We start from the raw sequence: 12,734 nt of genomic DNA, 5'->3' as shown, positions 1-12,734 counted from the left end.
CCTGGATGAAATTAGTATCGGATGTCTTAAGTTAGTAAGTTAGATTTTTGAAATGTTCCTCCTCCAATGGCTGAGTGAAAATGAAAAATAATTCTGAAGCATAAAGCATATAGTACCATTATATTGCCTTTAAATACATTATGTGCCCATGGTTTACCACAATGAGGCTGTTTTAAGTACTTTCAGAATGATGCAAATCTTGGTTTTCACTTCTCAAATACATTTTTAGGGTTTTCCAGACAGATTCTATTCACTAATGAACAACATCACGGAGGGAAATTTCAGGAAATACACAGTAAAGTTATTCAAACAACATAGTGATATGGTTAATAAGATATCAGGTTAAAGTTGGTTAACTGTGACCAGTAATAAAAATGACCTAACTTAAGGAATGTGTTGTGTCTACACCAACAACTTGTCTCATAACAGCAATTGTAAATTGTATCATAAGGCACTTTGTTACTGGCAGCTTGTTGTAAAAACACATTTATTCACATGTTTTTAGTTTAATCTATAAAACAAGCAGTTTAACTGGCATAAAACAGTATTTTTGCAATATGATGAAAACTTATAACTAAGAAATGGTAGGTATTAAAAAAAAACTATCTACAGCAGCTGGACAGTATCTGAAAGTCATGTTCTAGAGAAATAGAAAAATAATCAGCAAATACCTGACACAGGATGTGAGAGATACACCTTGCACTTTGCCAAGGTAAGAAGGAAAAACTCCCTTTTTAAAGCCACGGCCAGTTGGGTGGGAAGAGAAAAGCAGAGAAAGACAGGACAAAGGATACACATGGGAGAGAACCACAGTTTAAATTTAGTTTTTAGAGGTATAAACACATGGAGACCAAAAAGAGAGGTGTGAAGAAGAAGCCCTCAGAGCCTTTAGGCAACCTTGGCCTATAGCAGTGAAACTAAGGGAGGATTTAGGGTCACTTGATCAAGCGCTAACTATATGCTTTATCAAAAAGGAAAGTTTTGAGCCTAATCTAAAATGTAGAGAGAGTGTCTGTCTCCTGAATTCAACCTGAATCTTTTTCCACAGGAAAGGAGCCTGGAAGCTGAAGGTTGTGCCTCCCATTCTACTTTTAAAAACTCTAGAAACCACAAGTAAGCTCACAGTCTGAGAGCAAAATGCTTGGAATAATACAGTACTATTTAAGAAATCAAGTGTCCTGGTTATTCAAGACCTTGCATGTAAGGATGTGGATTTTAAATCCAACTCTGGAATTAAGCGGGAGCCAGTGAAGAGAAGGGAGAATTATGCTCTCTCTTTCAAGTCCCTGTCAGTACTTTCACTGCAGCGTTCTTGACTAACTGAATGCTTTTCAAAGAACTTTTAGACAATGATGAATCACAGTCGTCCAGCCTAATAAATGCACCAAGTAACACCATGCATGACAATACAATAACATCTAGAAAGCACCTGGTAGGAAAAGGCTTCATTTTTCAGCATGACTGTGATACCAAACACACTGTCAATACAGTAAAAGCATAGCTAGATAGAAAAATTCCCAATGGAGCACTATCAGTCATTGATTGGCCTCCCAAGTGCCTCCAATAAAGAGCTTTGACTATCTTTCCAGAATCATGGAGCACTAGTCCTGAAGACATCTGAAAATTACAAGAATGCTTGCATAAGTTGAGGCTGTGTTGAAGAACAAAGGTGGACATACTAACTGTTAGCTTTCAAGCTTGTTAGAACTGAGGTAAGGGCAAAAAAAGATTTGCTTTAAGGGTTTGTGGCTTGTGTGCTATAATTTCATGTATGTTTGTGTAATTTGATCATTTTGAGCATTCATTTTTATAGCAAAATAACATTTTACATAATGCGCACCTTTCTAACGCTAATCTTTAACAAGGATTGTCAAGAAAGTAGGATTTTGGTTGCAGTTATCTACTACAAAATGCTTGCACCAAGAATATATGTGTTTGTTGTTTGCTACAAAGCAAAAACTAAGCCTTTCATTTTGTTTTATGGCTTAACAGTTTAAAAACTCTAGATTTCACAGTTGCATGCTCACATCTCTTGCAAAACTAAAATAAAAACTGAAAAAGAAAATGTTTCTTGTTTCATAAGATCATATGATGTGACATACATGTGCGTAAGTTTCAGTTTGATGTACACATTTGAGGTTGGCAGAATTTCTCAGTGGTCAAGAGGACTCTGTAATGTCTTCACTTGTCACACAAGTGTTGCACGCCACATTTCTTTCGATACTGTAGTTCAGTCCAAGCAGCTATTAGTATGAATAAGGCTAATCGTCTGTTTTGAAATGCCAAAAATATCACCAGAGATTCTCATCATCTATTTTTTCTGTTGTTATTTTAGTGAACAATGTTTGGTCCTTTTCATAAATAAACAAGTGTTACGAATGTTCTCTTTTTCCTCGACAGATCAAATTTTGTCCACCTTGAGTAAATTTGCCAAGCCCAGGGTGCTACTCTTTTTCCTTGTATGCATATTATGCTTTTGCCGTAATAAAACCAGCAGCAGTCGGTACTGCATGCTATAAATATATACATGAAAAACATATTCTATGTCATAACTACTGTGAAAATGTTTTTCTGGATGTAATCCCTTCACTTTGTAAAAGCTTAACTAACATCACAAAAATAATCTCTTTCTCTTGTAAATCAGTCACATGAACTTTTATTTTGATAAGATAAACGAGCTGGATGATGACCTGTCAACCAAAATGAAGAACACACCTTAAAAGTAATATTTACTTATGGTGTTGTATTGTATTTTCTAAGTGCTCTGAGAGAGGCTGAGCAGACAGTTCTGTGCAGGCTGCTGACAGACAGCAGCAGAAATATATTACTTGGATAAAAAAGTGGATAAAGAATAAATAATTGCCTTTTTTCTTGGTCTCAAGAGATTTCATCAGGAGCCATGGCCACGCTCGGACAAATCATCTTCTACAGGTGCGACCATGAGGAATATTTAGTGTTGTCATTCAACTTTGAAAATATTTAGGTGTCTCCAGTGGTAACCGAGTATGTTTGCTTTTACTGCATCAGTAGAGAAAGAAAACATCTCACTTTTGATGTTATTTGACAGCTGTAGTTGCTGATTACTTCTAAAGTTTCAGATTATAATACAACAACATGTTATTAAAGATTAAACTTATGCTTCACAACTAGTTTAAATATGTGATCCCTAACAAAATAAAAGTTGTTGACAGTCTGTCAAAGAGAAATTTCTCCTTTAAATTTCTGTCAGGACAAAATATTAACATTTTTGAACCACAAAGAAAACACTTACAGAAGAATTGAAAACAATCTCCAGCTTTCTTATTGCAATGGGGTTTTTTGTCCTGATCATCACGAGACCCAAAAGACACAACGCATGGAGCCCAAACCCTACAGTTCCAGGAAGAATAATAGAAGCTATTTGAAGAACTGCTATGAAACTAATCTTTAAAAACTAATACTATGTGTTTTGTTACAATTGCACTTGTGTTTTTCTTTTTGTACAGCATGCTCGTCATCATCGTCATACTTAGTTTCTTCATCATCCTCTTCTTCTCTCTGGCCTTCTCAAGTAAGACCCACAGATCTGTTTGGATCCTCTTGTCATTAGTGATGGCTCGGTGAGGCCTGGGGTGATACATGGGTGTGCTCACCACGTGCTGTGTTTGTCTAAACTAAAATACAGTTAATCCATGTGGACGGCAACACGGCACAGCACAGCATCGAGTGTTTAACTGTGAATATTCATTTGTATCTGCACGTGTGATGATCTCTAAATATTTGTGAGGCTGACTTTCCACTTGACAGAAATAATGTTGATAGCCAAGTAACACATATACTCTATATTCATGTTTCATTTCCTTGAGAAAATGTTTATGTGTGTTTAGGTATGCTCGACTGGTGCTGGTTTAACATGGTATTAAGGGACTATTGACTTTAAATATCATTTGATAGTTTCATTCATAACCATGGTGCGCCTGAGTTTTTACTGTGGAATCCTGTCCTATATGAACCTGTGAAATTGGTATTTTGGCCATCATCTTGTTGATGTCTTGAAAGTGGGCGTGACTATATTTTAGAAGAATGTGTGAAGCTGATATCTAGCTAGCATTCAAGCTAGATTAATTGGCATGTTAGTTTTATTAAGTTACAAATTTATTAAATATGTGCAATGTTATTACCTGAAAAAAGGACTTCTTTTTTTAATTTAACTGAATGCCAAAAAAGATCTGATTGTGAACCAAAGGACACGCCATGCTCATACAGTAGTGAGTCATCAGTCACAGAGTAAAAAGCATACCGCACTTTGAGTGGGTTATTTTTATAAATGGCACGATAATTTCCAAGCTAAACATGATAAAGTCATAATACTACTGACTGAGACCATAAAGGCATTAGGAAAATATTTACTGAGGTTATAAATCAAGTGAGAAGTAGATTTCTTTTCCTGACAGCTACAATGGTTGCCCTCTGCTGGTCAGTAGAAAGAAGACAGGTATAGGACATTTCCACCCTGGCTTTGTTTTTCAGACCTGTATGCTAGAAGCATCTTTTATATACAGTCTATCTATCTGTGTCTTTAGAATTTAATCACTTTTACTAACTCAGACCCCTAAATAGTCATAGCTTTGCTTGAACTATCTCTTGAAATCACAGTCTCTATCTCTCTCTCTCAGGATATGTGAATGTGAAAAATGTGAACTTGTCCTTAAAATCTTCCTGCTAAAAGTTTTATAACTGCCAAAAGCAAACAACACTTTCACTAAATATCATTTAAATCGGTTATTAAGTTGTCAACAAATTGGAACTGATTCAAATGTGCTAGTCTATAATATGTGTATAAAATGTCCACATCCCACAGAGCCCCAGTCCAATGTGATAAGCAGCAGTACAAAGCCTGTCGCCAACCTTGGTGAGGATCAGCTGCTCAGCTGCTATCTTGACACACAAACTTCCCAAGACAAAGTGACAGTGACCTGGAAGAAGACGGACCTGAACGGCCTGGTTTACTTTTATCAGAATGGAGCTCCGGATCTGACGAATCAGGCGTCACAGTTCAGTGGGAGAACTCAGCTCTTCCCTCAGGCTGTAGTCACAGGCAATGCCTCTCTGCTGCTGAGGAATGTGAGACGCAGTGATGAGGGGAAGTACACATGCAGCATCAGCTCCTCTAAAGGTGGAGGAGAGGTCAGCATTCAACTCAGAACAGCAGGTAGGATGACTCACTCTTCAAGATTAATTGTGTGTTTATCTAAACATTCTTTATTGGCATTCATTAGCAGCATGGTTTGCAACACATTGGAATAAGATGGTATAAGGGTATTTCTAGTTTTTGTAATGCTGGGAATTTTAACCAACGTGCTGTTCTGAGTAATGTGAGTACTGAGTGAAGCTTCACTCTTGATTGCAATATTAATTCAGGATTTTTTTCTTCCCTCTTTTATTACATCAGCTTTTTCAGCGCCCACTTTCACCTTCTCAAATGGCACCCTGTCTGCTGAGGCAGTCAGTTGGTTCCCTAAGCCAAGCGTTTCATGGTTAAACCAAACTGAGAACATCCTGAATGGAAGCTCCACTTTCACAGAAAACTCTGAGGGGATATTCAGCATCTTCAGCACACTGCTGTCGGTCCAAGTCAGTGACACCTACAGCTTCAGGATTGAAAACAACTTGGTGATGTCTCTTTCTGAGGCAACTATATCAGGTAGTCTATATACTTTTACATTGACCTGATACCAAACACATTTGTACTAAAGGACTAAAATTCATCCTTTGGCCTATCTTTTATTTATGGAGGTGTAACACTAAGTCAGAGGAATATTTCTTCAATTTAAATCAAATCTACCAGAAAATAAAAGCAAATATATGTATTAATAAATATATAGCTAGGCAAATAACATTATAGGTTTAAAAAAAACTAATTATTTTTCATATTTTTCAGGCTCAGACGTTTCATGGAGGACTTATTTCACCTTCAGTGCTGCTTCATTCCATCCAGTTGGATCACTTTATCTCATTATTATGACCAGTTTCCTCTGCATCTATTATGTGACCTTTTGACACACTAATGTACACAAAAAAACACAACAGATATAGACAGATACTTCCCCTGGCTGCATATGTGTGTGCGTGTGCTGCATTTAAGGTCAGGATATGTCCAAAGTAAAGACTGATATTCACAAAAGTGGTCCTCTTTGAAGATTGTGTAGCTTTACTTTAATGTAATTTATTACTGCGTGTGTTACAGTTGTGTAGTGCCATTTAACTCTGTGCTGGATGTTTTTAATAGTTTATCTATTAACTTTTAATATTATTTTTTACATCCTCTAATGCATTTACAGTGTGTGAACTGAGAGTTCCATTTAAATTATGTCAGTAAAATTCAGCTATCTTGACTTTGAAATTTTACTTTAATGCAGACATGTAACATAATGAAATACAGAAATATAGAAACAAAACAAGAAAAACATTGAAACATTTACATTTTAGCACATTTTCTGTGACAGTTTTAATGTCTAATTCTAGAAGCACTCACTTTATTTCTTTAGAAAGCTCTACCTCTAGTTGCCTTACACCTTTCATTTAAATCTAAAAACTACAGACAGTGTCCAGTAACCGTGGCAGAACTGTTCAGGTAATCTGAACCTTTCAAATAAACCTTAAACACCTCAGTCTACAGAAATCTGTAGATTCCTCTTGGATTTTGTGCGGATGATGTTTGCAGCCGTTTATTCATACTCGATTTATACTGTTGTTCTATTTCCATCATCTGATGTTTTTATAAATGCTTATTGCTCTAATTCCTCTCAACAAATATATTTTCACCCAATGAGACTCTGATTAATGACGCAATTTTAAAAAATTAAATAATTAAAGTTTTATTTTTGAAAAATACTTTTTGTGATGTCAAGGGTGACAGTGTTGCTTTAAAATGTTTGTTTTTTTTTTACTTAAAACCTTTGAAAGTAAATCCTGGGGAATTGATGATTGTGTCCTCCTGTCTGTAGTGACACTAACTTTGCCTGATTAGAAGTCTGCATTTGGGTCCTTTCCACATCCACAGCACAAAAGCTTTATCCCTGGTGGTAGGTGTCAGTTTAATTTCTCTGGTCTGCAGAGGTCCTCCATCAAATGTGTTTTCTGCATCAATTTATGATGAAAAACCTGTTACATAAAGGAAAACACAAAGCTAAAAAATCAGCCAATAGTTCAACATAATGCAGTGAGTCACATCCCGTATTGTTTTTCAAGTATTTGGTATTGTCAGCTTTTTTCTTTTAGTATTATCTTATTATTATAGTATCATCTATGTATCTGCCTGGTGTCCGGCTGGTTTTGTGCCTTTTGTTACCTGCTTAAATGTGCATATGTCACCTATTTCCATTATTTTAGTTGAGTTATCTGCTCCTGGATTTTATTTCGACTTTACTGTGTTTCAGCAAGATCTCATGTGCAAAACTTTTTCACACATCCACGTTTCACACCGATTTTTAGGAATCGCGTACATCTCCACTAGATTATTGAGGCTGACTGAAAAGGAGAAGTGTGAGCAACACTTCCTTAAGATTAGTTTGTCATCTAGAAACAGCACTTCGAAACTGGAACAAACTTGGCTCACACATTGTTCACAATCTCTCCTCCCTTTTCCTCCTTTGCGTTAAATGTGGCTTCTTCTTCTTCTTTTCTAAGTAATTATGCTTCTTTAATGTTTTTCTTCGGGTGAACTGAATCAGTTGTTAGAAATCCTGGTGCCGTGCTGTAAACACAGCCAGCTATTTTTGGTGTTGATGCCATTGTCCCAAAAGGTGATTTCGTATGTTCCACAGATTATAGGACGACGGGTCATTTACAACAGTTTAAAGCAGCGGTCCCCAACCTTTTTTGCGCCACGGACCGGTCTAATGTCCGACAGTATTTTCACGGACCGGTCATTAAGGTGTCGCGGATAAAAACAACAAAAAATGATACAACCAAGACAAAAACTGTGATATTTTGTAAATAATAAACGCGAATTCACTGTGTAATTGTGTAACTATTTTAGCAGCGTCCTCCTGAAATGCGACAACAACATTCACACCGAACGCGATAGAGGCAGGCAGAGCGTCAGGCTTACATGTAAAGTCAATGGAAAGGCGCGCTGACCCGCGATTGCGGCTCCCGCGAAAATTCGGAAGCAGATTTGCGTCGCGAAAACGCCAAAACGCCTGAAACGCGCGTGTGTGTAGCGCGTTTCAGGCGTTTGACTCGCGAAAAAAACCATGCGCGTGAGTTTATGTGTTGCATTTTGTGCATACACGCGTTTCGCGTCCCCCCGCTCGAGTTGGAAACATCTGAACTCCAGCGTCAAATCGCGCCGCGACAACCAATCAGGAGCCTGGTGACGTGGCTGTTACTAGGGGTGGGTTTAAAAAATTGATTCATCGATTAAAATCGATTCTAACTGGAATAAAACGATATCGATTCATTAAATCCGGAAATCGATTTTTTTTTATACATATGTAGTTTGCCGCGTATGAAATTTGCAAGCGGTTAACACGAGGAAGTCACGCGAGAGTTAAGTGACCTGGACGCATGAACCATCATGGCTACTCCCGGGAATGTGCCACCGAGCCTAAAGGCAGATGTCTGGCAACACTTTGGATTTAAGAACTGTGAAGACAGTGAAGAGCCGGACAAAAGCAAAGCCGTATGTAAGATGTGCAAAATGGAGGTAAAGCACTGTGGAAATACCACAAATCTCAGAAATCATTTAACGAGGCATCATCCAGATATCCTGCTAGCAAAAACGGCCGACACCAAGCAACGCTCACTCGAAAAGGCATTTGCAGTGAAGTTTGAATCCACTTCTCCACGTGCCCAAAAAATAACCCAGTCTGTGGCAACTTTCATATGTAAAGATATACGTCCGTACAGCGTTGTTGAAAATGATGGCTTCCAAAACCTCATTAATACGCTAGAACCACGCTATGTTTTACCATCACGCAAACATTTGAGTGAAGTGGTAATCCCAAACATGTATGAAAAAGTGAAACACGATGTTACAGCCTCACTCAAGTCAGCAGAGAGAGTCGCTATAACCTGTGACAGCTGGACATCCAGAGCAACAGATAACTACCTGACTATCACCTCACACCATATCGACCAGGAGTGGAGACTCGTGTCTCATGTCTAGTGATGGGACGTTCTGTATCGAGGCTTCGGAGCGTGTGTCGAGTAATGGAGGGGGCGTTTCCGCGAAGCGCGTATCGAGGCTTGCTTCATTTATGGGAGGAGCTGAAAATGATGACGTCCGAAGCCTCGCTGCCCGGCTGTACCACGTGACTGGTTCATGAAGTGGTTCGAACTTTGCCGCGACATATGACAGCGATATAAACCCCTCAGACTTCATTCACAATGTGGGTGTTTGATGGAGAGTTGCGGTTAGTGAGAGTTTGGAGACCGTTTGGAGGTTTATGAGAGTGAGGAGAGAAAGTCAGGAGAGAATAGAGCCAGCTAAGAAGAGGAGGATGTCCTCCCCTGTGTGGGAACATTTTGATCTTATTCCTCCCAACAAGGTATGTACATTTCTACAGAAGATGTATTTTCATGATACTGATGGTGCAATACAATTTATGTTGAGCTGTCTTGACTTTTGTACAAGGTGAAGTGTTTGCTGTGTGCCAGGGAGCTGGGATATAACAGCAACACCTCATCCATGCTTAGGCACTACAGAGCTTTGCATGAGAATAAGGGGGACACCGATTGTGGAGCAAGACCAGGTGAGCCATCAAATGCCATGATAATATAGCATGCAGTAATGTTACTAAATGATATAACAATATTATACAACTGTTATAAGTTACGTATGTGATATTTATATATGTGCTTTATCTTTATTGTCTTTCCTCAGGAGAACAATCTCAAATAGATGAAGACCTGGTCAGCATGGTGATTGAGGACTCCCAGCCATTTAGCATTGTGGAGGACAAAGGATTCAAAAGATTTGTTAAATCATTAAATCCTAGCTATGTTCTCCCCACTAAAAAGGTCATAAAAGCAGTGAAAATTTAGTTTTTACAGAATAAAATGTGAACAGGCAGGACTGAGGCTCAGTGTGTAGCTGTCCATACCTCAACGTTACAAAAGCACAACCACTGTCCACACCCCAACCACACCTCACCTCACAGTAAATGATCATTTCCATTTCAAGCATTTCCAAATAATCATTTCCCATACTGCCACTATAAATATACACAGTATACTGCCATCACTACAATATACATGTTTTACACACTCCTTTTGTTGTTGACATTTACAGGCTGTGTGCAAAATGCCACACTCTTCAAATTCATGCCAGCTATTATTTTTACGTCCAGTAGGTGTCCTGCTAGAGCAAATGAAGCTTCATGAAGCTTCGCGTTGGGGTGAACCAATTGGATGAAAAGCTTCAGTGCTTCATGGGGCTTCATCTGCCCATCACTACTCATGTCTTACAGACAAGAACCACCGAAGCAAGCCACACAGCAGCTAATTTATCTGAAATTATGTTCAAAGCAATCGAAGAATGGGAGCTTACAAACAAAAATCCAGTCATCGTAACTGACAATGCTGCAAATATGGTGCGAGCTGTAGAAATAACGGGCTGGTTGCACATTGGTTGTTTTGCCCACACACTCAATTTAGCTTCACAAGCAGGACTGAAAGTTCCAGCTGTTGCTCAGCTGCTTGGCCGAGTGAGACGCATAGCATCCTTTTTTCATCGCAGCACTGTTGCAAGTCGCAAGCTTAAAGAGAAGCAAAAGATACTGAATCTACCTGCCCATAAGCTGGTGAATGATGGGGTGACCAGATGGAACAGCACATTGGAGATGCTGGAACGCTTCCTAGAGCAACAACCAGCAATCTCTGCAGCTCTACTCTCACCTGAAGTGAGGAGAAGTGACAGTAATCTCTGTAGTCTTACAGAGGCTGACATAACTGATGGAGAAGATATAGTGAAAGCTCTGAAGCCGCTGAAAGCAGCCACACTGGTTATGTCTGAAGAAAAGTCCCCGACCCTTTCCATCATTGCACCTCTGCATGCACAGCTGCTGGAGAAGATGATCAGTGTCTCTCATGACTCCTCACTGATTAAAGACCTCAAGACTGCTGTATACGACAACTTGAAGTCAAGGTATGTTTATGAATTGTGTGTATATGCCATGAATGAGTGTAACTGTATGGATGCATGTATTACATGAAAATTCTTATTATAGTGAAAAAATCTATATATTATAAAAATGTTAGTTAAGCCCTCTTGTCTAGTAATAGGCCTTTTGATTTTATATCTATCTATCTATAGATGTTTATATATAAATTATGGAAACAAAGTCGTATATTAATGTTTCTGATCTTGCATGAGTGTATGTAACCATGCACATGTATATCCAACATAATAAACTGAGTTAAATGTGCAAAATCTCTTTTCAAGATATGTGGCCCTAAAGGACAAGCTCTACATTGCATCAGCATTAGATCCTCGCTTTAAGGCCCTGCCATTCTTGTCCAAAGAGACCTGTAACAACACATTCTCTCAGTTGGTGTTGGAAGCAGCAGGTTTGGAGAACGTGGACACAGCTATTGTGAGTTACAGAAACAAAAACAAAAAATTATTGGTTTTTTTGCACTACTCGAGTTAGAATATAAATAGTAATTTCTTTATTAATTAAGTTTTCATTTTTCTACAGCGACAGTCTGATGGTGACACATCTGAGGAAACTGTCCCTGACATCTCTCTTGGTGGTGTTGATGAAGTGGATTATGCCCCTCCAATTAAGAGGTCAAAGGACTGCATTAATTTTTCTCCTTGGGCCAGCCTACTCAACAAAAACCACAGCACCACAGAAAACACCAACTCAGAAGGCAAAGGAAGAAGTGAATCGATACAGGGGCGTTGAGCCTGTTGCACTTTCTGAGGATCCTTTGATCTGGTGGAGGGACCATGAAAGGGAGTATCCTCTCTTGGCTCTACAAGCAAAGCAGTATCTTTCCATACCTGGGACCAGTGTTCCTTCTGAACGAGTGTTTTCAACTGCTGGTGACATTGTTACCGCACAAAGGAGCTGCCTGACTCCACAACATGTAGACCAGCTTCTCTTCTTGCAGAAAAACCTTACAGTCTCAAAGAAGTGAGAGGGTAGTTATAAATAAGGCTAAATTGCATTAGTTTCACAGAGGTTTTACAATACTGTTCAATATGTTTTCATTTTTTGAAGTATTTTAAAAGGCAGTTTTTCATTTTCTGATCGGTCAGTTTCTGTCAGTTCACTTGTACATGCTGTGTTATACTGTGTGTCTCCAAAACACAATAGTGGATTTCAGAAAAGCTGTGTGAGACACTAACAGCAAAACTATTTCTCTGAGGTTTTACTGATGTTTACAAAAGATGTGTTCTATTTGCACTGGATCCCTGATCCACTTGAAATGTATGTATGAAAAAATATATATACTAATGTTAATTAAAAATTACATTATTTAACTGCTTTAGTATCTGTTCTTAATTTTGAAATTTATGTAATTCATTCACAAGGCTTAGAGGGTTCTTTTGACAGTACATATACAAGGTGAATTATCATAATTTTATATATATTATGGTTCATATAATAATATTTCGGACTGATTCAAAATCGAATCGAATCGAATTGAATCGAATCGTGGATCGAATCGATTCGGGACCTTGTGAATCGGAATCGAATCGATTCTAGAAATCAGTGACGATTCCCAGCCCTAGCTGTTAC

The 12,734-nt window shown here is 38.4% G+C and overlaps 1 protein-coding gene across 1 annotated transcript; it reads left to right on the top strand.

Annotated features, from left to right (window-relative positions):
* Positions 1–2,899: 2,899 nt before the first annotated feature.
* Positions 2,900–6,039, top strand: vtcn1 (V-set domain containing T cell activation inhibitor 1). The gene is made up of 5 exons (XM_085249671.1): positions 2,900–2,931; positions 3,486–3,550; positions 4,841–5,191; positions 5,432–5,683; positions 5,921–6,039. The coding sequence occupies exons 1-5, from the start codon at positions 2,900–2,902 to the stop codon at positions 6,037–6,039; spliced, it is 819 nt and encodes a 272-aa protein (XP_085105797.1).
* Positions 6,040–12,734: the final 6,695 nt, after the last annotated feature.

Source organism: Mchenga conophoros, linkage group LG16 (assembly GCF_057382185.1).
Source record: "Mchenga conophoros isolate Kocher_MC1m ecotype Shallow Benthic linkage group LG16, M_conophoros_male_GT1.1, whole genome shotgun sequence".
Taxonomy (NCBI): Eukaryota; Metazoa; Chordata; class Actinopteri; order Cichliformes; family Cichlidae; genus Mchenga; species Mchenga conophoros.
Note: the sequence above shows the minus strand (reverse complement) of the source record. Positions and strands in the feature narration are given on the sequence as shown.

What these genes read in the sequence shown, in the direction of transcription:
- vtcn1 (XM_085249671.1), top strand. Translation starts at nt 2,900, where the DNA reads ATGGCCACGCTCGGACAAATCATCTTCTACAG. An exon ending in GGACAAATCATCTTCTACAG is followed by an intron (nt 2,932 to 3,485) that starts GTGCGACCATGA and finishes CTTTTTGTACAG; the next exon opens with CATGCTCGTCATCATCGTCA. An exon ending in CATTCAACTCAGAACAGCAG is followed by an intron (nt 5,192 to 5,431) that starts GTAGGATGACTC and finishes TTATTACATCAG; the next exon opens with CTTTTTCAGCGCCCACTTTC.